At 39.2% G+C, this 27,369-nt stretch overlaps 2 protein-coding genes across 11 annotated transcripts in view; one reads left to right on the top strand and one right to left on the bottom strand.

Moving 5' to 3' along the window:
- The window catches only part of LOC140938132 (uncharacterized), a 56,060-nt gene that overhangs the window by 5,879 nt on the left and 22,812 nt on the right, over nucleotides 1-27,369 (top strand). The window lies entirely within an intron of this gene.
- Nucleotides 14,393-27,369, bottom strand: part of LOC140937437 (insulin gene enhancer protein ISL-1-like) — a 49,253-nt gene continuing 36,276 nt past the window's right edge. For 8 of the 10 annotated variants that reach the window (XM_073386992.1, XM_073386995.1, XM_073386991.1 and 5 more), the window contains 5 exons: nucleotides 19,703-19,892; nucleotides 18,702-18,961; nucleotides 17,584-17,885; nucleotides 16,478-16,693; nucleotides 14,393-14,717 (listed from right to left, as the gene is read on the bottom strand). In XM_073386992.1, the coding sequence (XP_073243093.1) occupies nucleotides 14,652-14,717; nucleotides 16,478-16,693; nucleotides 17,584-17,885; nucleotides 18,702-18,961; nucleotides 19,703-19,892 (1,034 nt within the window). In that variant the 3' untranslated portion in view covers nucleotides 14,393-14,651. Of the gene's footprint in view, nucleotides 14,718-16,477; nucleotides 16,694-17,583; nucleotides 17,886-18,701; nucleotides 18,962-19,702; nucleotides 19,893-20,035; nucleotides 20,490-27,369 lie in introns of those variants that run through there. The other 2 variants (XM_073386998.1, XM_073386999.1) reach the window with 2 other exon arrangements.

The following is a 27,369-nucleotide window of genomic DNA, read 5'->3' as shown; positions in this document are numbered from 1 at the left end:
CAATTCAAATGCTATTTAAGCGTCCGATTTTTTTAAATAAATGATCTCACACTTAATAGCCAACGATTTTAAATTTCTCTTGCCCATTCTTTTGCATTCTGTACGATCAATGACAGGAACAGCTAACAACAACTAGCAATACACGTTTTAGGTCAGCTTAGCTTGAATACTGAAACAGATCTCTCTTGTCAAGTCTTTTGCAATTTGTACAGACGGACAATAACAGAGGACAGCAACTAGCTGTACATGTTCTTGGTCAACTAAGCTTCAATAATGGTCAATAATGATAATCTAGATTGTGCGTATTATTTTTAAAGCATTAAGGTTTTTTGTTCGATAGTTTATCGAGAAAACGGCATCATTACCCCGCATTTTTACCCATTTATTCCATACAGGCGTTGCTATACAAATTATATATATTATCAGTGAGTACCAATTTCGGTTCGTAAAAACTTGAATTCCTGCTACTGTAGTTGATGTTTAAGAGCTCGCTAAGACGGCACTATGCCATATGTAAGTATGAACCTACAATGAGACTTGTTCGACGTGTATGTGTTAAACAAAACTGATATATAAAAGCGGATAGATTTATGAAGGATCTAAACTGTGTCATTCATGGGACTAATCGGGACTCCAGCTGAGATTTGTTGTTTGTTGTTCTCGTACGTACCACTTGAAGTATACATTTATTACAAGTTTTGCAAGCCGACGGGTCTCCTTCAGAAGGCGTGGTTGATCAGAGGCGTTCATTTGAAACGGATCTTTTAATTTTTTAAGGAGGTGGGGAAAGGGACAACAAAACAAATTTTCCTGCACAGGAAAAGTAGGAGAAAAAAAATCTTGCACAAGGAAGCACAAGAAAAAAATTCATGAAAGCCCCACCTTTTCTTGCGACTTGTCTCAATTTTTCGGTTGGAATTTTCGTAAACGACCTCACCATTAACCTTCAGTCGGGAATTTTCGAAATTATTCATTTGGCTGAATGGTAAGCACCTTTCATATCATCGTCCCATCGATAAACAAAATATTGCTCACATACCGGAATAAGAGTGTATCTGCAATGAATAGATTTCCAACTAAAGGTAAGGGTAAACACAGTAACTGAATTTTTTGGCCACATTCTTGTCGCAGTAAAGTAAAATTTTTCAAAGGTTTCCTCCATTGGTTTCTTTTACAAACTTGGAGACAATTTTTTCAAGTGTGAAGACTCTGTTGGAGTCATCCTCTTACAGGAAAAGGATAAGGAACTCCAATAAAGCCACGAGGATGGCATGTTCACATGTTTTAGTGTTTTCAGTGGCTTAGCGGACATGATTTATAGGCCATAGAGGCACGCCTAACGTTCGTGTCGAGATTTCTACTTAGTTTTCGTAAAATAATTTTTCTATTGATCCAAGTTAAATAAGAAATTTTTATAGCCAAGTAGACTCGTTGTTTGCTATTTACCATCATCATAATATCGAACCCGGGAAGAGAGTATTTCCTATAATGGCCCATACGGGGAGGCTCCGCCCGAAAGGGGTACCCTTTTTAAGCTACAGGTATATGAAAGGGAAGGGATTTCAGTAGCTGAATTATAGAGTGGTTTTCGTTTGAGTGTCGTAAAACCAAAACCAAAGTAATTACTCTGGCCAATCACATAGGACACAGACAATACATTGAACCAATCAAAACTCGAAGTAATTACATGAGGCTGACGCAAAGCGCGGGAAAATGCATGCGAGCGCGTCACAATTGGCTTTGGTTTTACTTCTGATTGGATGAAAAGGTGGCGAGAATCTTTTAAGCCAATCGCATCGTGTAGAAAGTGCAAAACCAATTACTTTTCGACACTCAAATGAAAACCGCTCTATGAAAGGGTTAGGAAATCTGTCATTTCCATGTGTAAAAAGGCCCAAAAGGGCTACCGCATGGCAAAGTCGAGAAAACGTTCTAGTTTTGTGCATGTACAGCAGGGATGCAAAGTTCTAAACTAGGTATAAAGGGGGGGGGGGAGTACCATTTTTCATGAGGGTATACAGAAGTGGTGGTTCCTTTTCTGTCAGAAATGGTAAAGGGGAAGGGGTCGGACCTCGATGCGGAGCCTCCCTGTATCAAACTATGTTGAGTACCCCCCGGGATCCGCACATGTCTTAAACGTTCTCTGTCGGATATCCAAATGACTGACCGGTAGCTTTGACACATATCCCGCCTCAGGCAGGAAGGAAGGAAGCGGAAAGGAGCTTGACGACTTAAAGGTCGATTTTGCTTAAACGTTATCAGCTGATCGATGCATTGCTACAAGTGTTTCACGTGAGTCTTGCTTGGATGGGCTACGCGCTAAGAGGATTTACTATAATCATATGAGAATCAAAGCCCTTTTGGATCTTCTAGATAGTTCCGTCTACTTTCTGACGGGTTTTTTCTCGGCTTGTGCCAGTTTAGTTCGCTAGCACCCATTATGGTAAGAAACTTTATCCAGATAATACCGAAGAAATTTTATAAGGGGTCGATGTAAACTCGCCATAAAATGAACTACATATGTGTGATTCCAAAACAGACTTCCTCCAGACGTCTGAAGCTCTAATCCCATTAGCAAAACCTTCACCCGTACTTCTGTTCAGGTCAACAACCTTGATTTTTTTCTAAAGGAAAAGTGTCAGATAGCTCTGTTATAAAAAGCAGATGTCTTTATTGCTATCCATTTTCTGACCGTTTGTACACAAGTCCTTTTTTCGAAAACTGGATTTCTTGAAATTAATAGCGGTTGCGTTTTGCCCTTTTTGCCATGTGAATGAAACTTTCCTTGCACAAGGGTTGCATTCCTTTTAGCCAATCTAAATCCAGATTTAGCGATCGAAAATTCGATTTTTTGTTCCATACGGACTAAACCAATCTAAGATTGCAATCCGAACGATCTACCTCTGAACGTGGATTGTTCAGATTGGTATTTCAATCTGGTTTCAGATCTTTGTTCCATTTAATGAAACTGCTTTTCGATCACAAAAACGTGCTCGTTCATCAATAAACACGGCGGGTCAAGGTTAAATCAGGCAAAAGTTATTTTATTACTCCTTCGTTGTTCTATGCCGCTAAAGGATTGTAGTATATTTAACTCAAGTTCCACTGTCCCTAAATCTGTTAGGAGGAGAAAACCCTTAGATTTTCTCACCGTAAAACTATACTGTCCAATGTCTGTGTGTGTTTAGAACGCGCTTCTCAGCGCTTGATGAGAATTCGTAATTGTCTTCGGAAATTTCTTGAATCAAATTCCAGATAATTTTAAGTTGATGAGTTCCAGTATGAACCACCACTAGTTAAAGAGCTAATTTTCTTTCTGTTTTTCCACGAGAAGATGCTTAATTTAGCAGAAAGAAGTAAAAAACGATGCGTTGAAATTGAGAAGAAGATCGGAGCGGCAGGCAGCTGCCGTATGGATCAATATTATTTCAGATTTTTGTTCCGCGGCTAGCACGAAAATCCAAACAATCTGGATTGTCTAAATCCGAAAAAAGTTTGGCTAAAAGGAATGTAACCAAGGTAACTGTCCAAGTTGTGGATGAAATCCTCTTTTAGGTTTGACGATTCAAAGAAGCAGCACTTTCCTGTCTTACCGTCTGTCGCACTGTTTATTTTGCTTTACAAGGACACCGCTCTAGCTTTTCACATGGTGAATACTATCCTAAAAAATGAACTGAGTTGCACGGTAGCACTTTTCTTTGCGATTCTGTTTGTGAATGCCTGTTGTAACTTTCCAGCCGGGTTCATTCAAGAGAAAGCTAGTCAGCATTACGTTCTTAACCCTTTCACTGCCAAATGTGGCCAAAGGCAAATTTCGACCAAATTTCCAAATTTCATTTTCTAAAATTTTGAGAAACAAATAGCATCATGTGAAAGTACAGGCAGAGAGCTTTCATTTGAATGGTCACATCATAGGATTTCATCAACAGACTCAAAAGTTAGAGTCACCTTACAAAACTCCATCAAGTACTCTGGCAGTGAAAGGGTTAATATAGCTCAGTTACACTGTTTTTTTACACCCTGTTCAATATGACTCCATGATGTCATTTACAAAAATCTTTTGATGCAGCTATTTTGACTTGATCAGATTCTTGAGCAATTCTTTTCTATGTACAGTGCTTTTTTGATGACACGTAGTTTTTCGAACCTTACTATACAGGATAAACATCCTTGAAAGATACTCGACAATACTTTTCTGTAGAATTGTTTCTAATTTCTGAGTCTGTGGAGAAACCATTCAGCTGAAAGCTACTGAGTGGTACTTTCCGCCAATTCCAGTCAAGTACTATATGTTTATAATGCTGATGCAAAGTAACTCTACCTTTTAAGTTCCTGAAATCCTTACGTGTGTCCATTTACTTGAAAACCACTTGCATGGCAGTATTTCTCGTGTATGTACTCAGGCTATTACTAGGGACGAGCATCAAACTTTTTGAAACTGTGGTTAAATCAGTGAAAACTAATAAGCTGCCCTTTCTTTCTCAGTGAATTCAGTGGTTTGGAGCTCTTAGTGTGTTTTTCGGAAGTACTTTCTCAGCTTTCTGTTATTTCAGTCGGAGTGAAACTTCTTATTTTTTATTTTCAAATTTCTCATTTTTGAGAGTGAGAGGGTGAAAAATGTTGGATATTTGGTCAACACTATAAACACAACCTAACAGGCACTGATTTCGGTCCTGACCATGCAACAGTAACTGTAAATGCGAAGTCGCAATAAGAACACCCCTCCGGCTGTAACAGACCCATTGGGATCTAAATCTTCACTGGGTTCTCGAAGAAAACGTCACTGGGTTTGTTTATTTTCCACTGGGTTTTTCTTCTTGTTTTTCTGCCATAAAAGCAGAAATGGGTGGCAGGGCTTACATCTTTCCTGGCATGAAAACTTTGAACCCCTTTTACATATTATTGTAGCGAGAAGAACTAAACGATTTACACTTTTTTATACGACTGATTACCTGTACACTCCGTATTTTGTTTTTCAATGGTAATAATGTTTAATATTTTTTCTTTTTTTAACGATATACGCTGGTCTTGTAAAAGTCATGATAAAAAGTGACCGGGGAATCTACCCCTCTATAATAAATACGGAAATCTAGAGACTGATGAAGGTGAAACCGACACATAGACTAGAGATGGTCTCTGCCGCTCGCCAGTCATCATTGTGAATAGACGCGACGGAAACGAGAACAACAACAAAAAAAACGATAGATTTTTCTTAAACAAAACAACAACTCTTCACGTGGATTGAGCAGACTGTCCTTGTTCAATTTCTTACTGTCACTGAGGTGTACCGATTGGCCTCCTTGAAAGGGGAAAAGGAGTGTCGGTAGATCATCTGGATCATTAAATCGCTTGCCTGACCTTGACATTTTCGAAACGGCTGCATGGAGAGTGGGGCATGACTAGACTGGCGAAGACCGTACAGATTGGAATAAACGTGCGGAAGGCTTTATCCGACAGGACTATGGATTGACTGAGCCCAACTAACTCATTACCGTTACTGCACCACTTTGATTTGAAATTTTCCGTTTTTGCGACGTCTTTGTTCAGGGAGTAAAGACCACAAGACGAATTTGGCTTTCTCCGGCTTGATAGTAAATACTCTTGTTCCTTGGCCATCGTAGCGTGATAGGAAATAACATGCAAACTGCGTTGATAACAAAAAAAAGCACTGCAAGAATCAACATAAGGAAAAAACGTATAGCGGAAAAAAAAGCCAAAAAGAAATGACTTTAAACGTGACGTTTCGTATGCTCCAACATACATCTTCAGAAGTAACCGTTGGTGCTATCCCCAAGACTTGAACTTCAGGAAAATTCACATATATTTGAAAATTTCAGCGATTCGGAACGAAGATCGGAAAACTCGTATTTTTGAAGTTTTTGGATTAATTGGGTTTTCGTTGCCCCTCGTCCGTCACCACTGCTAAAACTCTCTATTGACTGTAATAAGGCAGGCCCTCGATCTTTCGGTCCCGAGGTTGTCCGTTTTAGAGGGAGCAGACTGTAAAATCTATTCTTGCTACTACCTACTAGTCCTCCTATTAATGAAAGCATAGCGTTGCAGTTTGTGCCATGTAATCTTTCAGGGGCACCCAACGACAATTTTCGGAAAATATCTGTTCGGAAGACGATTTGAGATCTAGAATTTTCGGAACATTTTTTCCAAAATTTATTGCTTGTCTTCCTCTCCTAGGATTTTCGAACATCTAAAAAGGTCACCTACAATTTTCGGGAGCCTTTTTTCTGGCTGAAATTTTCGAAAAGGCAAGTTTTGATCCCTATAATTTTCGAATCACTAGACTTTCAGCTAGGAAATCCGAACAGATGAAAAACTTTTAGGCGATAAAAATATGCCTATATCTACCGTTTTAATACTAAAATACGTTTAACAATGCTATGTTTAAGTGGTTTTGAACTATTTTCTCGTTGGGTGCCCCTGATCTTTACGCAGGACTACAAATTCACATCGTAAGTCAAACATGTTTCCGATCGAGTAACACTCGCCAACAGTAAATCGTTATACCGCAATCAGTCTGTCATCATTTATTAAAGATATTGGAAAGCAAGCCTCAGGCCTAGAGCGGCGGGAAAGACGGCTCCCTCACTCGAATCGCGCGTTTTGTACAGCGCCGCGCACACAGCTGGCAAAGTCTGTAATGGTACCGCTTGTGTCATACTTTGCGAAATAAAATTTTGATTTCAAGTTTTTAAAGCAGTTTTTCTAGCGCTAATAGGAGAAGAGCTTATTGAGTCCGTGACAAAGTTGTTCTGAGCTGATGGTCAGTCTGTTTTGCAAAGATTAACTTTCTGTTTTGCTAATCGAAATGTAAATATACCCTAGTGCGATACCAGTGACCTTGTGAAGGGATCACTTTGATATCATGACAAATGCCTGTACCGCAAACTCGGGAGGCACGAGTGTGCTCATAAATAGTTTTTATAATCTAAAATATGCACTACCCCACAATTATGTTATCAATAAATTTACCGGTTATGCAAGAGTCTTGAATTATTTAGATAGTGGCAAGTTTCACGTGGGAAAAAACCCGCCGCATGGCGGCATAAGATGCGGAAAGTTGGCTTTGTTTGCACAGCGCATTCCTTGAAAGTTTATGATTTTACAAAGTTGCATTATGTTTCTCGAAGGAGATGTTGTTTCATTTGGTCGTGTGTGCCATGTTTTGGATAACAATTGTCAAAGAATGACTAAAATAATCAGAAAGGTCACTCAGGTTAACTCGCATTGCACGCGCTGTGGACGGGGGTTGTTTACCGCGGCGAAACGTTTACATACTAAAGTCACACCATCTTCGGCTTGTTTTTTCAGCCGCAGTTTTTTCCCACGCAAGACAAAAGCGCTCTTTTGCAAACAGGCGAGCAATCGGAAACTTGACACTACATTAAGAACAAAGCGGTCCTTAGCCGTGTTTTTTCAGTAAACACCTGTGAGGTGAACAGGGCTAAATTCGGCCCGAGGAATGTTATTGCTGACCCAACCCAAGACGGGCTAACAATTCCGGAGATATTTTCACTGACAAAGCCCTGACAACGGCGGGAAATATTGCGCAAACAGAACAACCACACGGTATACAGCTGTAGTTTAATTCATGTAGCACCAATATGCGACACAGTCATATACGAAGAGCTCTCAGCCAACTAATTGAGATTTCTTGTTTAGATAAGGTCGCGGAGTACAAGGGCTTTGCTCTCACGAGATCGACATCAACAAAAAATCATGACACAATGGTTTTAACTATTGGATTAAATCTGTTGTGTCTTACCTCAAAACAGACCACCACGCATGCACGCTTTATTATAGAGAAGATTATTTCTTAACGCGATAGGAAACCGGAAAGACTATTTGTCGCATGAGCTAGGGTGCTAAAAGGATAAATTATAAGCGACTTACCATCATTTAGCATGTAAACGAAATGATTCCTTCATTATCAGAAAGCTTTATCTTGACGCATAACTCAATGCATTCTACAAGTCATGTAGCGGCATGGTTCTTAGTTTCTTGGTTAAATATAGCAAGATGAAAACATTAAGTTTGTGATCTGTTTTCAGTGTCTAAACAAAGTCCCGTCTTGAAAATATTGAATTAGAGTTGTTTTTCTGTCAGTCCAACGTTCGTTTTTCTAACGGCTTATAAGAAAACGGAACAAAACGCTCTCAGATTAAAGAGTAGGATTAAAAATAAAATCAGAAAAAAATCATTGAACTTTGTTTCCCAACGGTTGTTTTCATTTCAGTTCTGTAGCCTCGACTTTTTTTTTTTACAGTAGAACGTTATTTTTAGAGTGGAAAGAAGGGCGTTGTGAGGCTACCGACAAGACAAGTTAAGTTGAATGAAACGATGCTGCCTAGTCGATTTGTCGAGGTCTTTTGACACACTCAGAAGTACTTTGCGACAGAACCAAGGGTTATAATCTGTTTTCCTTGCTAAAGACATCCTTAAAACGTAATAATTCTGTCAAGTAGCTGGAACGAAAACGCGCGCATGTCTGAGAAAGAAATACGTATCTGAAATGATGATGACAACTGCAGCACAGTTTTGGCCTACGAACGACGACAGCTGTGGAGGAATTTAAAAATTGAAGTTTAAATAAACGGACCCAACTAAAATTAGACAAAAATGACCAAAAATAATTTCAAATTGAGACCTGTCGTGATATTTCCCTTTCAGTCAATCAATAATGTTGCATGTGTAGCCAGATTATATATTAAAATTCGAATCAGGGAGCCGGAGAGCCAGCCTATTCTTAACCCTTTCACTACAGTAAGAGTGACAACAGTCAAACACAATCCCAAAGAAAAAGAAAAAAAAAACAAAACAAAATATCTTAAAACCCGAAATGTCATAACAGAAAAGGCTCACTCAAAACTGAATAATTAGAGAACGATGCAAAGGTACTACTGAAGAGGCTACATTAAAAAATTAACATCAAAAGTGACAACTTCATTTAGTAGCTTATAATTGACTCCGAGCTGTAGTGAAAGGTGGTGTACTGTTTATTAGGGTCATTATGATGTACAAGCTAAGATAGATGCTGCGTTTATTGAGTGACTACGAAAATGACACTGCACTTACGTACGCTTGTTTTTTTAGGTGCGAAGCTAGGCCGCAGCTAAACAGTGTTTGTTAGATAATGTTAAAATTTATAAAAAAAACATGCTATATTCTATCCTAGTCATGCCGTCTGCGATTAGGTTCAGCTTGATATTTCTCTTTGTGAACATATGAACACATAATTGACCAGCTTCCAACATCAGTGGCTTTATAGCTTAGTTGGTTAGGGCATCGCACCGGTATCGTTAGGTCACGGGTTCAAATCCCGTTGAAGCCCTGAATTCTTTCTCGTCAGGCTTCTTACGCAATTGCATGCGTTCACAACTGCGAGGATCATTCTTCATTTGAGTTCTAATCACTGCCGATCGGAATTAAGTGTTCTTATCTTAAACTTCAGCCTGTATTACTTCTGATGCTCTCTATACCAGTGCCCATTGAGTTAAACTGTTCTCAGTGCGACTAATGCGTACTTTCAGGAAGTGTCGTTTCGTAGATTGTTCACTCTTTACGTGTTTGTATGAATGTGCTGTGCATCGACAAACGAAACCTAAGGAGTACTGCTTTGAAGTAGTGTTTTTTAAATCATCGTGTTACTTGCACAGGTCAATTCCACCCTCCGAGTCTGTGTGTCAAGTCTTACATTGTTACGTATCATTGAAAGATAGCTACCGAAGAGTACTTTAGCCGGGACTTAAAGTTTGCTGTGTTGGTTTCAACTGAGTGGAGTTATAACTTCATTGGATCCGTGAATAGAATACTTCGGTCAGTGAGGCTATTGAATCAGACTTTTGTTTGGTGGTGTTTGCCATTCTATACCTCGGCTTACTTCACTCGCCGATTTTATGCGCCCCCTTATTATATTCAGGGCCGGCCAGGGTTTTTGGGTATACAATATATTGGGGTATTTAATTTTAGGTATACTTTATTTTTATGCTTAAAATTGGGTATAAAGTATTCACTCACGACTAATTTTGGGTATATAAAGTATATCGTGGTTTTCTTAATTTTGGTATTTTACACGATTTTTAGTATAATTTTTGGTATATTGGAAGGTTTATTTCGGGTATTTTGGTATTCCACTACCCACCTTGGCCGACCCTGTATATTCGCCTTTACTCAGGGACCAAGGAGCCTGGACGCAGTAAGAATAGTGCACTGAAGATGGTTCCAAATTTTTTTCATTCTAGGGATGATATTCTAACGTGTAGCATTACAGCTCAAAGCAATGAAGAAAGTACATCCTGTGTTGTCTAAGTTAGCTTTTATGACCTTTTATTTTTGCATGATAGTGTTCTTAGGGGAAAAACTGTTTGAGTGCAGAGGTCTACGCAACGCGTAAATATAACTGACTGGTTCCTCTTGCCGGATGTCTAATCAAAGAGATGCTGAGGAAGGCTAATTTTCTTAGCCGAAATATTGGCCTATAATAAATCAGCCCTTTGCCGTAGTGACAGCCCTGCATTGAGTTCTGTTTTGTTCTTAGGGGGTCCCTTATACTACAGTAAAAACCCGCAAGTAAGAAATTGCATTTTGCTAAGTTAGTCCAAACAGGTTCTTTCATAAATCGTAATTAGCACAAATTTAGGCTATTTAGGTTCTTAAATAGGCTTTTATTTTTTGAAGAAAAAATGTAGATTGTAGCTGAGAGTCTGTAGTGGTATTCAGCTTATTCCTTATATAAAATCTGCACATCATTACATTGCAGTTGGTCTAGTCAAAAGGCACCTATCCAAAGAACGGGATCCTGAATGTTGACTTATCTTTTTTGCCCAAGTGTACATAATATCTTTAAAGAGTTTCTGCAAAAAGATAAGAACCTTTTCAAATTTTAGGCTGAACAGGTTCTTGTTTGGAGGGGCCTATAACTGGTAAATTTTAGGCTTACTGGTTCCTAAAAACAAGGTTCTTACTCACGGGTTTTTAGTATTTTGTATTTAAGGTCATTAGAACAGTTCTGTCGCTACTCAACCTTGATGGTCATTCACAGTGCGTCTTTTCGGGATATCTGAAGGCGAATGAAAAATGCTAAGCTAATTTTTTCTTTTGTGCATAGCAGTGCGGAAGCCAGGTATTTCGTTATCAGTCTTACACCGTACGGCTTAGCTTTCTTTGTGTGTGAATAAGTATAACATTAAAAGTTATAGTATCTACTACGGCGTCGTGATGCCCGTATTGTTCTTGATTGAATTGTGTCTGTGAATAACTTTTCCCAACACGACCGTGACAGTAACATCTACGATACTGCACAGAACTGTGCGATACCCGTAGTAATGTGTAATATCAACTGTGGTATACTTTTGTCTGTAAATTTAATTCTAAATATAACCATAACAGCCATATTCTGTACACTGAGAGCACATAGTTTTTTCGAAGTCATGCCGCAATATGGATGACTTCTGTAAAGCGTGAAGCCAAAGATTGGATAAAATGCTGTAATTGACCCCTATGTTGCAAATATCGTGCAGAGTGATTCTTTACCGTGATATTCAGTACAGTTCATTACAGGCGGAGACAATTATTATGAGTATACTGTGATCAAGGCGTTACGCCTGTTGGTTGGGGGAAGGGGGGCTACTAAAAATCGCGAGGAGATGGAAAGGGAAGAAACCCTCCCGCTCGACGGAGGCCTGTTCATATGAGTAATGCTCAAACTTCAACTTTACGGACGAAAGCTACCAAGGCTCCCAATGATCCCTAATGTTTATTACATTCCTTGTGGTGTACCTCATTTGTTCTTTGTTTCCGGAAAACGTGTTTACCTTTGAACTGTAGCAATCGCATGCTATAAGGGCAACGTTTAGGCATTTTGTTTGAAGATGATCTTATTTGCAGCAAAATATAGTTGCTGACATATGCTAGTCGTAGCTCATGTTTCGACCAAGTCTCACAATTTTCGTGTTAGCCAGTGAGTCACTGATCGTCACTGCTTTTAATATTGACCGTCTAAACTGGAATGCCCTTCATAGTTTACCATCGATCACTCTCTCTTTCTGCCACTATAACCACTGTCAACTGCCTCGTCGACTCAAGTTCCAAAATATCGCGTGTCTGAAATTTGTGAGTGACAACGACTGTTCTAAGAGTAAGATCGCTCTAAAGCCGCTCTCCAAAGAAACAGAAAATGACAAATAATTTCGAAGTAATTAACTCAGCATGCATGATCAGTTTATAATCTAGCACGCGAACAAATTGCCGCAGTTCTCGGTGTTACCTGTGTCTCTTTAAGGAAAGCAACCTCGATTTTCCCTGAAATCATATTTAGGAAAACTGGGTTTTATCCTTTTTCATTCGTCTTATTTTAACTCTGAGATTACTGTTTATACTAAGACTTCATCTTAATTTTTCCTACAGGCATTGTCGATAATGTGGTTAGGCGGGTTGGCTGTGGCTTTTAAATTTGTGCCATCTGCCAGTATTTAAACACAGACTGGCTGTAAATATACTGTAATGAAGCTCAAGACGATTTTGAAATAGGCAATTGACAAATTTGAGTCACAGATTCCACGGATAGTTATTTTAAGTTGACTAGACTTTGTTGCGTGTCGTTTCGTAGGAACGCGAACAATCACACGCAAGAATTCGCTATTTTTGTACATGCTTAGTCTGAACAAGAATTGCTATCAGTTTAGACTCGTACCAGAAATTTTTGGAAAGCGTATATAGTGCATTTATGGTTGATGATCTTAAATATGTTTAAAAAATTCTACATCTTTCGCCAAGCCTGTTAAATAGGAATTAACCAAAAAAATTTACCCATAAAAAAAAAGGACAAGCGAGCAAAACCGAATTGCTGAAATGGACGCTGTTTTTTCTCCCGTTTATCTGTCATTAGAATGATAATTTGTTCCCACAATAAAATAAAACTGGGGCAAAACTGACGAAAGAATACAACCAATATATCACTTGCGATGACACCATAATCTGATCTTCAAAATCAGCGGCCCTCGATAATGGTCAAAAGGGATACATTTCCAAAAATAATCAACACGGTATTTTTTGTCTTTCGGTGAAGTTGGTTTTCGCTGCAAATTCTAACTCTCTATAGCTTAGCTCTGTTTTATTGAGATAACAATTAAAAGCGTGGCAGAGTGTGATGAAGAATGATTTCGAAAAAGTTGCAATTACCCTGGTTCCCAGACGATAGGTCATGTACCTCGATCAGGGTTGTCTACATATCAAGTGCGCGAATACAAAGAACTCACGCAAAGCTTCTTGCCGCAAAAACCGTCGACTCGTGGGCTGGTTATTGGTCTGAAACATAGTCAAAACATAGTTTCGAGTCGTGGAGGCATCGAAGGATTCGTTCGTAAGAATTAAAGAGATTTTAACCATTGCAAAATAGCTCAATTAACTTCTGAGAAGTCGTTTACAGCATTATAACTAACATCACAAAAAAACCTATCATAAAAATTCCATTCCTGCTTTCCTGTGTAGCCCGAGGCTAAAAGGGCGAACCACACGAAACCCTCGATGCACCTGCAAGTTTACGCGAAATTTCAAAATATCCTGGAGGAGAATTTTTGACTTAAAGATTGTACGGTATCTGGCGATAGCGATAAACATTGACTTGAAAAACTTTTTACTCCGCCTTTTCTATTCAAGGCGTTGAATGGTTTTGATGTATACCGATTTCAGCGTGTCTATACATTACTCCCCTTTCTGACTTCGTGGTCAATTTATCTGATTATCGGCAGTATCTGCCGAGAGGAAGGAAAAGGGAAAAGGGGATTGACATAATAAAACCAGAAGGCACAACAAGGCGGGGTTAGAATGTGAACATAGCAAAACAACACCTGACAGCGATGGTCAAACTGGCACCACGGTGTCTGAAAAAAAAAGTTTTATTTCAAACAATTTTGAACATCTGAAGCTTCCTTTTTAATTGCTCGAAATGCACAAACATTGAATGTATTTCTGACACCAGTACAGTACGCGTTCAAGTTTGAAATTTAATGGATGTCCTCGAAAAGTTTAATCGCTCGAAACGGCTCGAAGCGCGACCCTTATTTTAGCGTTCTTTCTTTTATTCTGTGTCACGAAACCTAAGGATTGAGAAAAGAAAGCCTTCGTCGCAAGATGCGGCCAAAAGCAAAGCTGTCATTATTTATTTTCAAAACATTAGAAAAAGAAAAAAAAAACAAAATCGTCGACACTGCAGCAGCACGCACAGAGTTGAATTCACCATACCTACTACTCGTACTATTTGATCCCAATTATCTTTCTTACAGCAATTACCCTGTCTGAATGCTTTAAAGAAGAAGAGGAAGAGAAAAGTAATTGGTTATAGGTCACCTGGTTCAAGGGAGAATGAATGAAACCAACGCAAATTATTATAGACTTTATTTTTTGAGAGCTCCTCTCTCAACACGTAAAACTTATTCCATAAAATATATACACTGACGGAACATAGGGAAGATTCGTTCCTTTCCATAATTGAACTTTACACTTTACACAATGTTTGTTGCTCGCTATAGAAGAAATAAATTAAGATTTCCGGCATGCGATCGCTGCGGCGATGTCCAATGTCCTCGCGTCTGTGATCAATTTTTCATCTTGTTGCATTTTTACAATCGGGAGAAGAGTTAATTTGCGCCTATTCCCTCATGCGGACGCGATACCATATGCGGGGCTTGCTCTGAAAACTGTACCTAACAACAGAGATCAAAGGGAAAAAGAGAACTGCGGTTAGGATGAGGAAAGGAAGGGAAAAAACGCTCGAGATAAGCACTGTCTACTCAACAAGAACAAACAAACGATGAATTCTTAAAAAGACACATGCAGCGTTTTGTCAGAGCACGTCGGGCTCAAGAGTCCATTTTGGAAATTGTGCAAACTGTTTCATGTTTCTATTCTTGGTCTGTTTGTATATTCGGTTGGTGGTCTTTAGCCAGAAGCGTTTTTTATTCTTCTGGTGCGTGTTGTTTGTCAGTAGAATTATCAACACTCCTCGTCTCGATTTGTATGTAGAAAAATGTTGCCATTGAATACAGTGGTACGAGAGGTTTCTTTACGCATGTGCCTTTTGTTCGCTAAATGAACTCTTTTACCACACGCTGGGAAATAGATGTTTATCACGGTTAACTCAACAAACATCCCGCTGCGTAGCTAACGTCAAAAATAAATCTTTGTTAACAATTGGGCACATAGGTCTTCCTGCCAGTTCAGATACTGTTCTGAGACGGTTTGAACATTTCATCCACAAAATAGCTATAATTTATAAGTACAACCTATGCATTGAAATATAAATAGAACTCGAGGCTTTCAAAAACCAATATTGGAAATACGTTGAGCGTGAGACCAGAGGACCAGCAGGCAAGGCTAAAGACTGACAAGAAAAAAAAAACTTTAAAATACCGGTTGAAATTCAGTAGAGCACAGCTGCCGAGAAAAACTTTTGTTTTACAAGAAACTGTATTTTCGCTGTCTTAAAGATGTTCAGCTAGCCCATACACAATGTCCTCTCGGAGGATTGTTCGTTATGGCCTCGAATTTATTCTGAAAAAGATTAAAGTTTGTCTTCTTTGAAAAAAATACGGTCTACGAAACAATTTTTAAAACTCTGCTGCAACTTTGTGTGTTATTTGTGGCCTTCTTTTTAAGGAACAAGAAAATATTTCAAGCAGTTTCCTTTGCTCCGTAAAAGCTTTGTTGTCAAAGGTGTGAGGCAATTAGGACAGATTACAAAGAAATACAATACTGACAAATTTCACTTTCCAGTAACTGAATTCGTTAAAATACACGAAAGATAGAACTCTAGCTAGAACCAGTGATTGAAATAGAACGAAAACAAAAATGAGAAGACAAGGGAACGAATAAATTCTTCGTAAGATTTGAGCCAAGAAAAGCATACTTGATAATATGTAGACAAAAGAAGACCAAGTCGAAGGTTGATTCACAGAAACCTCGCATCCATGAAGGAGTTTTAAAAATTGCTTGTTCGGTGAAGTATAAGATGTTTGATTCATCTTCCTATGAAGTCAATTTGCACACCGCAGTGGCTTGAAGGATATTTGTACATTGAATTCACTTATGCAAAACAGGCAAAGGCATCTATTCAGAAGAAGAGTAATTATCGTGTCACCACACAAAAACACACAAGCCTGACTCGATAGATACACGCTTGGGTTACTCGTTTAATGGTCCCCTTAGGGTTTTGAGTCAGTCCGGTGGCTTGTTTTCAAACGCAATTTATCGTTCGCTAATACAATTCAGGTTAAATGCTTACCAGAGCTAATAGCTGAGAGCAGTGTGAGACCGTATAATTGGCAATTTAAACCGCGCAAGAAGCAGCATCTTGACGGTTCGCGCGTGGAAGAACTTTCCCAGTAAGTTTGCATTAAAAAAGCAGCGAACGAAAACAAAAGAAGTATGTCACAGATAAGATAACCTTCCTAGTTTATAGGCTTACCAATTGTTGAAACGGACCTTGGTCCATATCGTTATGCATTGCGAATTCGTTCAGGGCCTTCCAAGGCTGGTAGCTGGGAAGGTCGCCCATCGAGACCTCAGATGGTGGTCTGAGCGATGGTGGAGTTAGACTCGAAGCGAAAACCTGAACACCCGAAATAGCTGATGGCGGTAGCGTGCGGCTGGAGAGAGCATTCGGTGAGCTACCGGTTGGACTCTGTATGTAAACGGCAAAGAAAAAGATACAGTGATTAAACGGGAGGATATAAATTGCCGTAAATTATTATGACTTGGATGCGGCAATGTTTTGCTTTGTAAAACGTATACAGTTCGATATCCCACTGGGGCTAATGGTAATGTCATTTCTTTGCTAAATCGTTGCGTAAAGAACAGGCTATAACAGTCGGTCAGAATAGTGAAAGGAGGCACTAGCCGAAGTCTAACGTTTATCTAAAATTAAGATCAAGCAACTCTGTGTGCGCATGATGACAAAAACACCAGATGCTAGGGCTAAGCTTCGATGAACCCCGTCAGCGAGGATGGATGATTTTATAATAGGCCACACTTTTGTACATTCTTATTCAAAGGGGTTTGAGTATAAGAAAAAAAATGTTTCTCCTTCAACATTAAGATCGTTTAGTAATAATCTCGCAGAATCCTTCGTAGAGTTGCCATTTCTAAAGGAGGAAGTCTAGTGAGAGAGCGTCTGTGAAGATATAAAATCTCGAAGAATCGTCTTACCAGCTGTGAAGCCTAACAATCCAAAATTAACACCTTTTGGCTAATTCTTCCAATTATATTAACAAGAAAACTCCTAGCACGGTGTTCAAGCAAAAGAAAAAGGCTTGGATCAAGAGCAAAGCGCGATTTTATTGAAATAAAAAACAGTGAAAACTGCCTTAAGTTTGCTCGCCAAGCTCGATTAACCACCACCTGTGCGCAAATATTTCCATTTCCGTCCGTCTTTGTCGTGCTCATCGTGACAGCTAATGGCAAAGTGACATTGCCAAAAAAAAAAAAAAAAAATCCGCGGAGCTAAACTGTATCTACCACTCCTACGTTTTTTAGGCCAGTTGGAAATGGGAAACACATAATGTCAGTTTATACCTGCCCATCATCAGAGCCCGGTCCTTGGTGTTGGTGGTGAGAGGAGGTCTTGTTTAACATCATAGACTTCTTCTTGTCTTTGCAGCGTTTATTTTGAAACCACACACGAATTACTCGAGGACTAAGTCCAGTCATTTCGACGAGCTGTTCTTTCATCATCGCGTCCGGCCGCGGATTCGCCGCGTAACACGTCCGAAGCGTGTGTAGCTGCTTCTCATTCAACACAGTCCGTACCCTCGTCGTTTTCTCTGATGATTTGCCTCGCCGTGGCGATGATTCTTCGGTCTGGCCGTTCGAGTGAGCTGCAAAGGAATTATCATTGTCGCGATATTTTTAGCCTAACACTTATGATACTTCAGTCACCATTGAATCTAATATTTCGAGGGTGGAAACAGTAATACTGTATATCTAGGGAAAGACAAAGAGTCATGATATGGAGCTGAGAAGTTTGGAATTGAAATATCTGCTAAAAGCACTACGAGGTGCTACGACACCGTTGCTCGTTTAAACATCCTCGAGATTTGAGATTTTGTATTTTCCTGCGGAAGTGCTTAAACTGTTAAGAGAGTAGAAAATCCCGAGTTTAGTTGTTGAAGAATAGTTAAGGGGTTAATTCAGAATTTCGGGTTAAACCTGACAGCAGCAGTGATAGAACTGTGATGCTTTGTAAGGGTCATACATAGGTATCACGGAAACTTCCCGATCGGAAATAAATGTCAAAAGTACTTATCCGTGTTGAACCTTATAATTGAGAATAGAAGATATTGCCAACAAACATTCAATTTTGAATTAAAGCGCGAGAAGGTTATAATATTCCCGCTCCCCTTCTCCTTGAGGTTGGTTGATAGGTGACACGGCTGGCCAAACGCCGGCAGCAGAGCCGTGTTGCTTGGCTACAAACAGGGCTTAAAATTAAGCACAATCAAAATCCATTAACCAACAAACGATGGCCCAGACTTTTATAAATTCAAGCATTTAACTGAAATCTTCACATGATCTGGTCCGAGTCAATCTAAGTTGCTAATAGTGTTATCGACCCCAATTTGATTAGATTCTGATACGTTTAGTGACAAGACCTACCGCGTTGAAACAGAACGAGTAGAAACAGACTGGCTCACCTGATGATTGAGAGGAGGACCGTTGCGATCCTCGAACGTGAGCTGCTTGAGCTGTAGCCGTTGCCTTCTCTACGATTTCGTTGTCTTCTTTACAGAATAATCCGTCCTCGCGCAGGGCGAATTCGTCCCCCGGAACAAGCTGTCTACTGCAAGCGATGCAGCGAAAACAGTCTATGTGATAGATTTGGTTCTTGGCTCTCATCACGAAGTCGTTTTTCGTCACAGAACGGGAACATTTGGCGCACTTTGTCCCAAATAACCTGAAGAGCGAGAGAGAAAATGCCCTCAATAACCAGAAAGCAAATAACGCGCTTCCCGAGAACGACTTTCGCAAATATATCTGTTTCTATTTTATTCCCATCCGAAGTGACCCGTCAATGTTATTTTACAACTTACCCACGCGCTACTTAGTGTAATCCTGCAGAGTTTTTCTTTGCCGTAAGGCGCTAAGACTAACAAAATTGCGATCGAAAGCGAAATCTAAGAAAAACCACAAATCTAAATTGTACTCGTAGTCTCCTGCTTGAAGAGTAGGCAAACTTTCCCGCCTCGCTTACCCACAATAAGAAAGAGGCGGAGTCAAAGAATAACTTGTGTGAACTGAATTTCCTGAACTCCAGCCACCATGTATCCGTGTGAATTTCTTTGTAATTAGCTTCTCCGAGATCCACGAAAAACTACCACTGTGTAACAGCCTACGCAGCGGGGGAAATCAGGGCTTCTATCTTGCCACGATGGCTTTGTAGAGACAATACAGTCATAACCATCACAGCTACTCTGTCTTTCTAATTAACAACATTGATTCCTTCGCCAGAGTAATATGTCGTCAGTATTTGTAATATACTGAAGTAATCCCTCGAAAAACACAACGTCATGCAGCTATTAACGCACGGTTAAACGGACGAATTGAACGAATGTGTTGATGATCTCAAATGATCTATGATCGCTCGGTCAGTTACGTTTGCATTCTGATTTCTCAGCAGTGGACCGTACTGGCTTACCTAACGTAATCACGCTTGCAGTAGGTCTTTCCGTCTCGCACAAAACACGTACAAGTTTCATCCAGGTACGTGTGACAGTCGGCACATTTCAGGCAACCTGCATGCCATTCAAGGTCGGGAGCGACGCGTAGGATGTACTGATCTTGAATCTGAGAGCCGCAACCGACACACATGGATATTCGACGCTTCTCTGCAAAAGAAACACAAAACAAAACTTAAGAGCTCCTTGGTTTAAGCGTGACAGGAAATACTTCCGAACGTCCAAGGGAGTCATGGCGCTAACAGAAAGTTTATTTTGACGAGCAGGGAATCACATCGACTATAAGTACGTACGTTGGAGGTCTTGGTCGCTCATTCCCAAGAAGGCTTTACAAGGCGACTCGGTGATATCAACCAAAATGGGATTACTAACTAAGCGAGTCAGCCAGCTGACGAACCGAATACTTCAAAATTCCGATCTCTCTGGAGCAATAATGCCATTGGTGTAGCCTGCTCGTGCCCAAACACGTGACCCTGGCTGTCATTGTCCGGCAGGTTATTGGCCGGAGGCTAAACCACCAATTTTACAAATTGGTGCCCAGTTGTGAATACTTCACTCGCCATTGGTCGCCCACCTTTCAACACTTGTCAAACTTTGCGCGTTTTTTAGATAGGAAACAGTGATAAACGCAGGTGTAAGGCTAGAAATTGACCGCAGATGAATTTTAGGACACTCATTCTGAGACTTCCAAAAACGGAATGTTAAATCCAGCGATCATAATCTTGGAAAACGAGTCAAGTTCGTGACTGAAAGATCATGATTCCTAGCCGGTCAAAAGCAGCAACCTCGGACCGCTTATTGAAAGTGACAGCTGACTTTTGTATTTCGCATTTATTCGCACACGTGTAAGTCACTAAAGCAATATCTGCAAGCGCTTGTCTCGAGTAAAACGCGTGGATATCAGCCTCGATACACGTGAGATAACTTAACAAGATAAATTTCACAAACTGTATTGATTCGCGCAACGCTCGCCATTGAAAGGACCTGGCTTTTGAAATTAGCACGGTATTTATGCGCCGTCAACAACAGTACTGGCAGTGGGCTATAGGGCAATGTGAAGGCATTGTTCAATTTTCAATGCCTGGCGACGCAACAACAAGCAAATTTGAATCAAAACAAAAGGGTGGATTTGGGGCAGGATCTCATTGAACCTCGAACACTTCGATATAATTAGCAGAAATTTGTGAAAAGAAGCAAACGAGATTTAGCACGTTTAGGTTAGAAGCTCCGCCTTGTCGGTCAACGAATTGTCAGATAGCGTCAGGGTCGATAACTCGTATCTCTTGCTGAAAGGTACCCTCAACCTCAACAGAAAACCCAGACAAGGGGGGATGTTGAAAACTCGAGAGGTCATGATATTGACGCAACTTGGAATGAAAAATATTTACCCGAGAAATTTTCCCTTTGAATAGCAGAACAAAGTCGGCATTGAAAACATTTGTACCCAACACAACGTGGAATAATAGGCTTTGTTTTCTTAGTTCAACTTGGGGATTTAAAAACCCATTCACCGTTGTCAAACATATCTTTTGATCGTCTGGTCATGATTCAAGGCCATTGTTGTAGCCAACCCAACTAATTCATATATTAATTATCTGTCATATTCACTTGTCAAACACTTCATTGACGAGAGCCTCGTCACCAGACTTCCACCTTTGAATGTTGCGCTACAATTTCCTGTCCCTAATGAAGCGTACAAATCCTAATCCAGATTGCCCATTAAGCTTCTGTTGTCCTTATAGCATTTCCGATCTATACATCTTTTGGATCTTAACAGGGCGAAATATCCTTATAGAACAAAGCTCAGAAAAAAAATTAGCGAAGTTGGTTTGCGCACCAAATAAAATAAGAACAAACACGTCATTCGATACTTTCAAGAGACGCAATCGAAAGAATTCACCGACTCCTTTCGAATTCGGCCGTGAAATTTGAATTTTTTCCACACCATTGAATCTACGATTATGATCAAATAATTGCTGTAAAAACAAGCATCACGATGAGGACAATCACAATGTAGAAGTCAAACACGAAATTTGTTATGCCTGAACTCTTCACAAAGCAGCCAGTTGCGCGGATTATTGTTTTTCACACCATCTTTGCACGGCATCTTTCGTTGCCGGGGGTGGAAAATTTTTCCTGACCCCGCTTCATCTGCGTGGAAACGAAACCCGAGTAATATGCGCCTTGGATTGGTGTCGTTTTTCGGTGGCGCCTTTTTGGTGGCCGACAAAACATACATCACTGGATGTTTCATACTAAGAGTCAAATTTCTGGTCGAATATTGTTCCGGGTAAGTTTCCGGTACATTTAATTTCTGTCTTCGAAATACAAATTTACAACTCACACCTTTCTGAATTTCAGTATTTTCAGCCTAATTCGTGCCATTTTAGCCTGTAATATAATTAACTTTTCATCAAATTCGCGTACAGAAATACCTCTGAAAGACACCAATCCCCTGTTTTGGAAATTTGTCTGCTATTTTCAACAACAGCAAAAAAATATGGACTGACAATTAAACTTGGAAACAATTGAAAGATCTCCCCAATGCGTTACTAAACGTGACGGAAAAGAAAGCTCTTTAATCTAAAATTAAAATTAAAATCTTTTTTCTTAGCAACACGTATGTTAAAATGCACATATCTTTTCGACGCCTTGTGTCGAGTAGTTGAATTGTTGGGAAGCTATCAACGAAGTACGTGTGAGATTCGGAGCCTTGTTTCACTAGAAACAATAGGATAATCTTGTGTGCTTTGAAATGATGTTAGAAACTTGGGAACGACAGCTATGAATTGGTTAGCTGGTACATTGGTAAAGAAAAAACCTTGATTGCAATAAAAAAATAATGAAATAAAATAAAAAAAATGAATAAATAAATGAAAAAAAAAACATGAAATAAAGAAGAAGAAGAAAAAAACTCCAATATGCATAGGTTCAGATCAAAAACTATTCCTGTTTTTGTTATTTATCAGGCAGGATGTGACTTGAATTTTGTTTGAATTTAGATTCAAAGATCAAAGGTCAGTTTGGTTAAATATTAGTTACGAGATGGCTAAAAAAATACTTCTTAAATTTTCGTATTAAAAGGCTAGGAAAAGTGAAGAGGATAACCAGTCGATTTCATTTTTGGCCGATCCAAGTGATTTCGGCGGCTAGAAAATAAGCTGGTTGTCCAAAGAAGACATTAAAAGTTAGAACGGCAGGGTCTATATAAGAATTGGAAACAAGAGGGGAAAAAAGTGGAAAGTAATAATGATTAGGCCCCACTGGTGACGACAGAAGAAAAGACGGCTTCACATCGTGCACAAATGTCAACAAAACTAAGTAAACTTCAACAATTATATTGATAGATTGAATAATATGGCCATGTTGCCATTCATTTGCAAGGCAAGCGGCCCTTGAGATCACAATTTACTGTTGGATCAAATCTTACGTAAAAAGTTATTGTGTATACAACAAAACAGCGCGCGAAAACTAAGAAAATTTGGTTCGCTGTGAAAAGAAGATTGTAGGTTGTGGCTTAGGCAAGATGACTTTTTAGTGAGGGCTGTCTACTAGAAGAACTTGCCAATATGTTTGTTAATTTGTGTGGGCATCAGCTGGCGGTATTACAAAACAAAACAATCAACGTGTCAAAATGGCGCGAAAACAAGAGTGGAAAGCGTCGAACGATTGTCACCTACGAGAATGGATGATTCTGTGTTATCAAAAAAAAAATAGGAAGCCACTAGTTACAGTTAAAAAAGTCTTGGCCTACTTAGTTTATTTACGCGATAAATTCATTTTGTCCTTTTCCTGTTCTTAGCCTTTTATTTAAAATATTGAACAAGGAACAAGGAAAATGTAGAGACAAGCCGAAAACATCTGCTGCAAGACAACAAATGGAGGAAGAAAACATTTACAACACAATTAGCGATAAGAATATTTTTCAATTCGGCTAATCCCTACGTGACTATGTTTAGAAAAGGGGACTTTTAAAAGAAACCAGTTAACAATGCATTTCACATGGATCCAATCCCTCGTTTAGTTTTGACATTATGGGCCTCACGGAAAATGAGAAAAAAAAAATGAATAAGCGAAAAGAAAGAACCATGAAAAAGAAAAATGTTTCATACAACACCCCGTGAGAATTTTAGCTTAAGGCAAACATCACTCGAAATAGAAAAAACAAACAATTTCTATTGTGAATACAGCATCCTTTTATATCGCTTTTCTGTCCTTTTTTGTTTCTTAACACAATAGAAGTCAAACGAAAAGTACGTGTATTTACATTATTTCGACCTCGGGTTTAACACCAATCAAGGTTTTTCTCAAAATATGAATCTTCCTTAATGAAAACGTAACTTTAAGTGAATCCGTAAGAACTTCCCATTAGCGTTCGACTGGAGGGGCTAGGGTATAAAGAGCTCTTCTAAACGATTACATTGGAGATGTAGCGTATAAATTATACACAAGGTTTAAATGTACATTTGTGAGATTAAAAAGAAAAATAGATTAACAGGCGAATTAAGATGATTTTAAATATCTCCCCATAAAAGGCTTAACCTCGCTTGGAGCTATAGACACGGGAATACAAGGTTCACGTGGTGTAAAATTATCTATAATGGAAGTCGATTGATTAAAAAGATTTGTTGCTTTTTACTTTGGGGAAAAATATCCTTGTTGCACCACTTCCCCTTCGGCAATAAAGCACAGAATGTGATATTAACTACCAAGTCGCATCACGAAACATGCAGTCCGTGCTTTGAGATATATACCTGTATTTTGTATCATGCTCTATTTTGCAAGTCCACAAATGTGATATTCTGCGATTATTTAGTTGATCTAGTAGCGCTGACAAATCATCCTAAATTGAAAAATAATTGACGCTGCATGAAGTAAAATAAAAACAAATTTCAAAATCAGCATGAGTGCTTGTCGCCTCGCCAAGCCAAGCTATTTCACTATAAAAATGTGTTTTTTATGACTTAAAAATCTGGTTCAGATTCGCTCAGTCTCGTTTCAGATATTTTACTGGCCTTTATGAGAAGGATTTCACGCTGTCGTTTAACTTCCCATCACCGGAGTCGAGATCATCGCCGGAACTATGCAGTCCATAAGTTGGCGATATAAGAGGTGTTTACGAAGTAAAATGCGATAAAAACGACCATGCCCAGTCACTTTTCAAGTTTTCACAGGCTATACAGGGACTTAAATTTACAAATTTTCCTTCATAAGTTATAAATTTTTTGGCGTCTGAAGCATTGTAATCGTAGGTAATGCTGTAGGTGAACAGACATGTATTTAATAACAAGACTAGACATGTGCGATGTCCAAATTATTCATTGAGTTGATAAAAATGAACTATTTTTTAACCACCAGAACACCTTTAAAATAAAATAAATAAAAACTTAAACACGATTGTTTTATCTGCTTAATATTGATTTTTTTAAAACTCAAAATCAGGCTTTTTATTCAAACAATTCAGGTTTACGATCTGTTAATCTTTTTCAATCTGCACCCTTAAATACATTTTAGACGCGAATTGCAGATTCGATAAGGAACTAAGTTATGAAATGTAAGATTTGACGTGATTTTTATCCATACTTTGTGATAGTGAATTATCCATAGCCTATCTGATATACCTTAGAGCAACTGAAGGAAAAGTCGTTTCCGTCGTGTACAATACCAATTTATCGTTTTCAATTTAAAGCGACGTCTACTGACAAGTAACTAAAACATTCTCTGTGATAGTCCATAATGATCGCCCAATTCATTTGCGTCCGGTTGACTTATACATCCACCAGACAGTTGAAGGTAAATCCGACCGGTAGGTGGTATAGATGCGAATGATCGTCGAAAAATTAGAAGGGGATCAAAACAGGTGTGGCTCAGGCTTTATTTGACCGGCCTTTCAGCTCCAGTATCAACATAAAAATTCTCTACACTGATCTCCACACGTTTCCTTGAAAAAATATCTGAGAGAATTTGTTTTAAGATGAGAGGATTTCCACTTAGATTTTTATTTTACACACATCCGCAGCCCATACGTAATGGCGCTCTCTCCTGAACGCCCAAAAGCGAGGCCAAAATTTACAATTACACCCCTAAGAGAGACAACAAGCATCCCCGCCCCTGCCTATATTATCGGTAAGTTCCCTGCCCCCAGGCGTAGATCCCAACTTCTGATAGCTGTTTTGTTCAGTCCCACCTTAACAATGAAACTTGTAGATTTTTTTTTTGCTATATCAAAGTAAGTAAGGATGGACTGCAATTAATACTTTTACACGCATGACGTAAACCATCTCATCAAAGTGGATCGAGCAGAAACAAAACTTACTGTATTCGTATGTTACATGTTTTGTCGCAGATTTTAAGTCCTTTCTGTTAATTCCGAATTTTGCTAAAATATCCGACTTAAGGAGGCGAAGTAATTACTGAAGTAGGTTTTGTATCAGTTGCTTTTGCAAAGGCATTAATAATAATAATGTGGAAGAGACGTGCAAGTTGGGGACTTGTTGAAGATTTGGACATTGAGAAAACTTCCTCTCTAGTAAACCGGAAAATTAAATAGTAATTGTTAGTAATGTTTATTGCATTTTCGTTTTCTGATTGGCTGCTTGCAATGGCGTTTGGTGAGATCGTTGGCTGATAATCTACTCCTACTTGCCTCAATTCAGAAGTCCTTGATTTTTGAGGCATTTGAAAATTAGAATTGCTTGATTCGAGACAATTTGCTTGTTTAGGAAGGTGCACTCGGTAGTCGGTTGTCTGCTGGTTTCCGTAGTCTAACATTATGTATCTTTCTCAGAAGCAACTATGTGGCATTTTTCTATAGTCTTCCGAAGAGTGCAGAAGTCGCCCATATCAGTTTACCTTAGTTTCACCGAGTCTGAAATTGGTATAACCTTAGAGGAATAGAATTATTCACGGTAAATTGATTGTATTCTTTTCAGAAAAATAGTCTTGCTGCTTTGCCTTGAACATAGTCAACATCATGTTACCAGCTGATACTCAACTAAACTTCTGACAGTATATTTTGGAATAACTGCTTGATTTGATTCTCTATCATTTGATTGTTGCATGGCGTAGAGCTGTGTTCAGGATTAAGCCTTCATTAGGTGATTTGGTCTCCATCACAGAGTAATTGTCGTGAATTCCATTTTCTCTAAAGTCCAGAGAATAGTTTTAAAAAGAAACTAATCCACTATGCATTATCCATTATGGGAGGTTAAGCGCTCAGTGCTTAGTTGTAGTCATGAGTTGGTCCATGTGGTTTTCAATTCCGGTAAGCGACGTAAGAATGTTAGTTTCATGACTTTACGAGGTTTGCAATTCTTGTTTGGCCCAAGATTTTGCTTACTCATGAAAATTGTGGAAAGAAGAGGACTTCAAACACTACTGTGCTAGGCGGCTTGTGTGATAGTCTCTGGCAGTAGACGATACCATCGATATGGATCGAGTTCTCGTAAGTCTAAATTCCCTCATTCCTATGCCACTGTCAGCATTGAGATTACATCAAAGAGTATCATTCCTCCCACTCTAGTATTTTGAATTGAACTCAAACGAGGAGTGCCTTGATTCTAGGGTCGATGCTCAGTATTAGCTTACAGCTGGCTCTTTCGTAATGTCGGGCACTACATGTATATTG

Source organism: Porites lutea, chromosome 5 (genome assembly GCF_958299795.1).
Source record: "Porites lutea chromosome 5, jaPorLute2.1, whole genome shotgun sequence".
Lineage (NCBI taxonomy): Eukaryota > Metazoa > Cnidaria > Anthozoa > Scleractinia > Poritidae > Porites > Porites lutea.
Note: the sequence above shows the minus strand (reverse complement) of the source record. Positions and strands in the feature narration are given on the sequence as shown.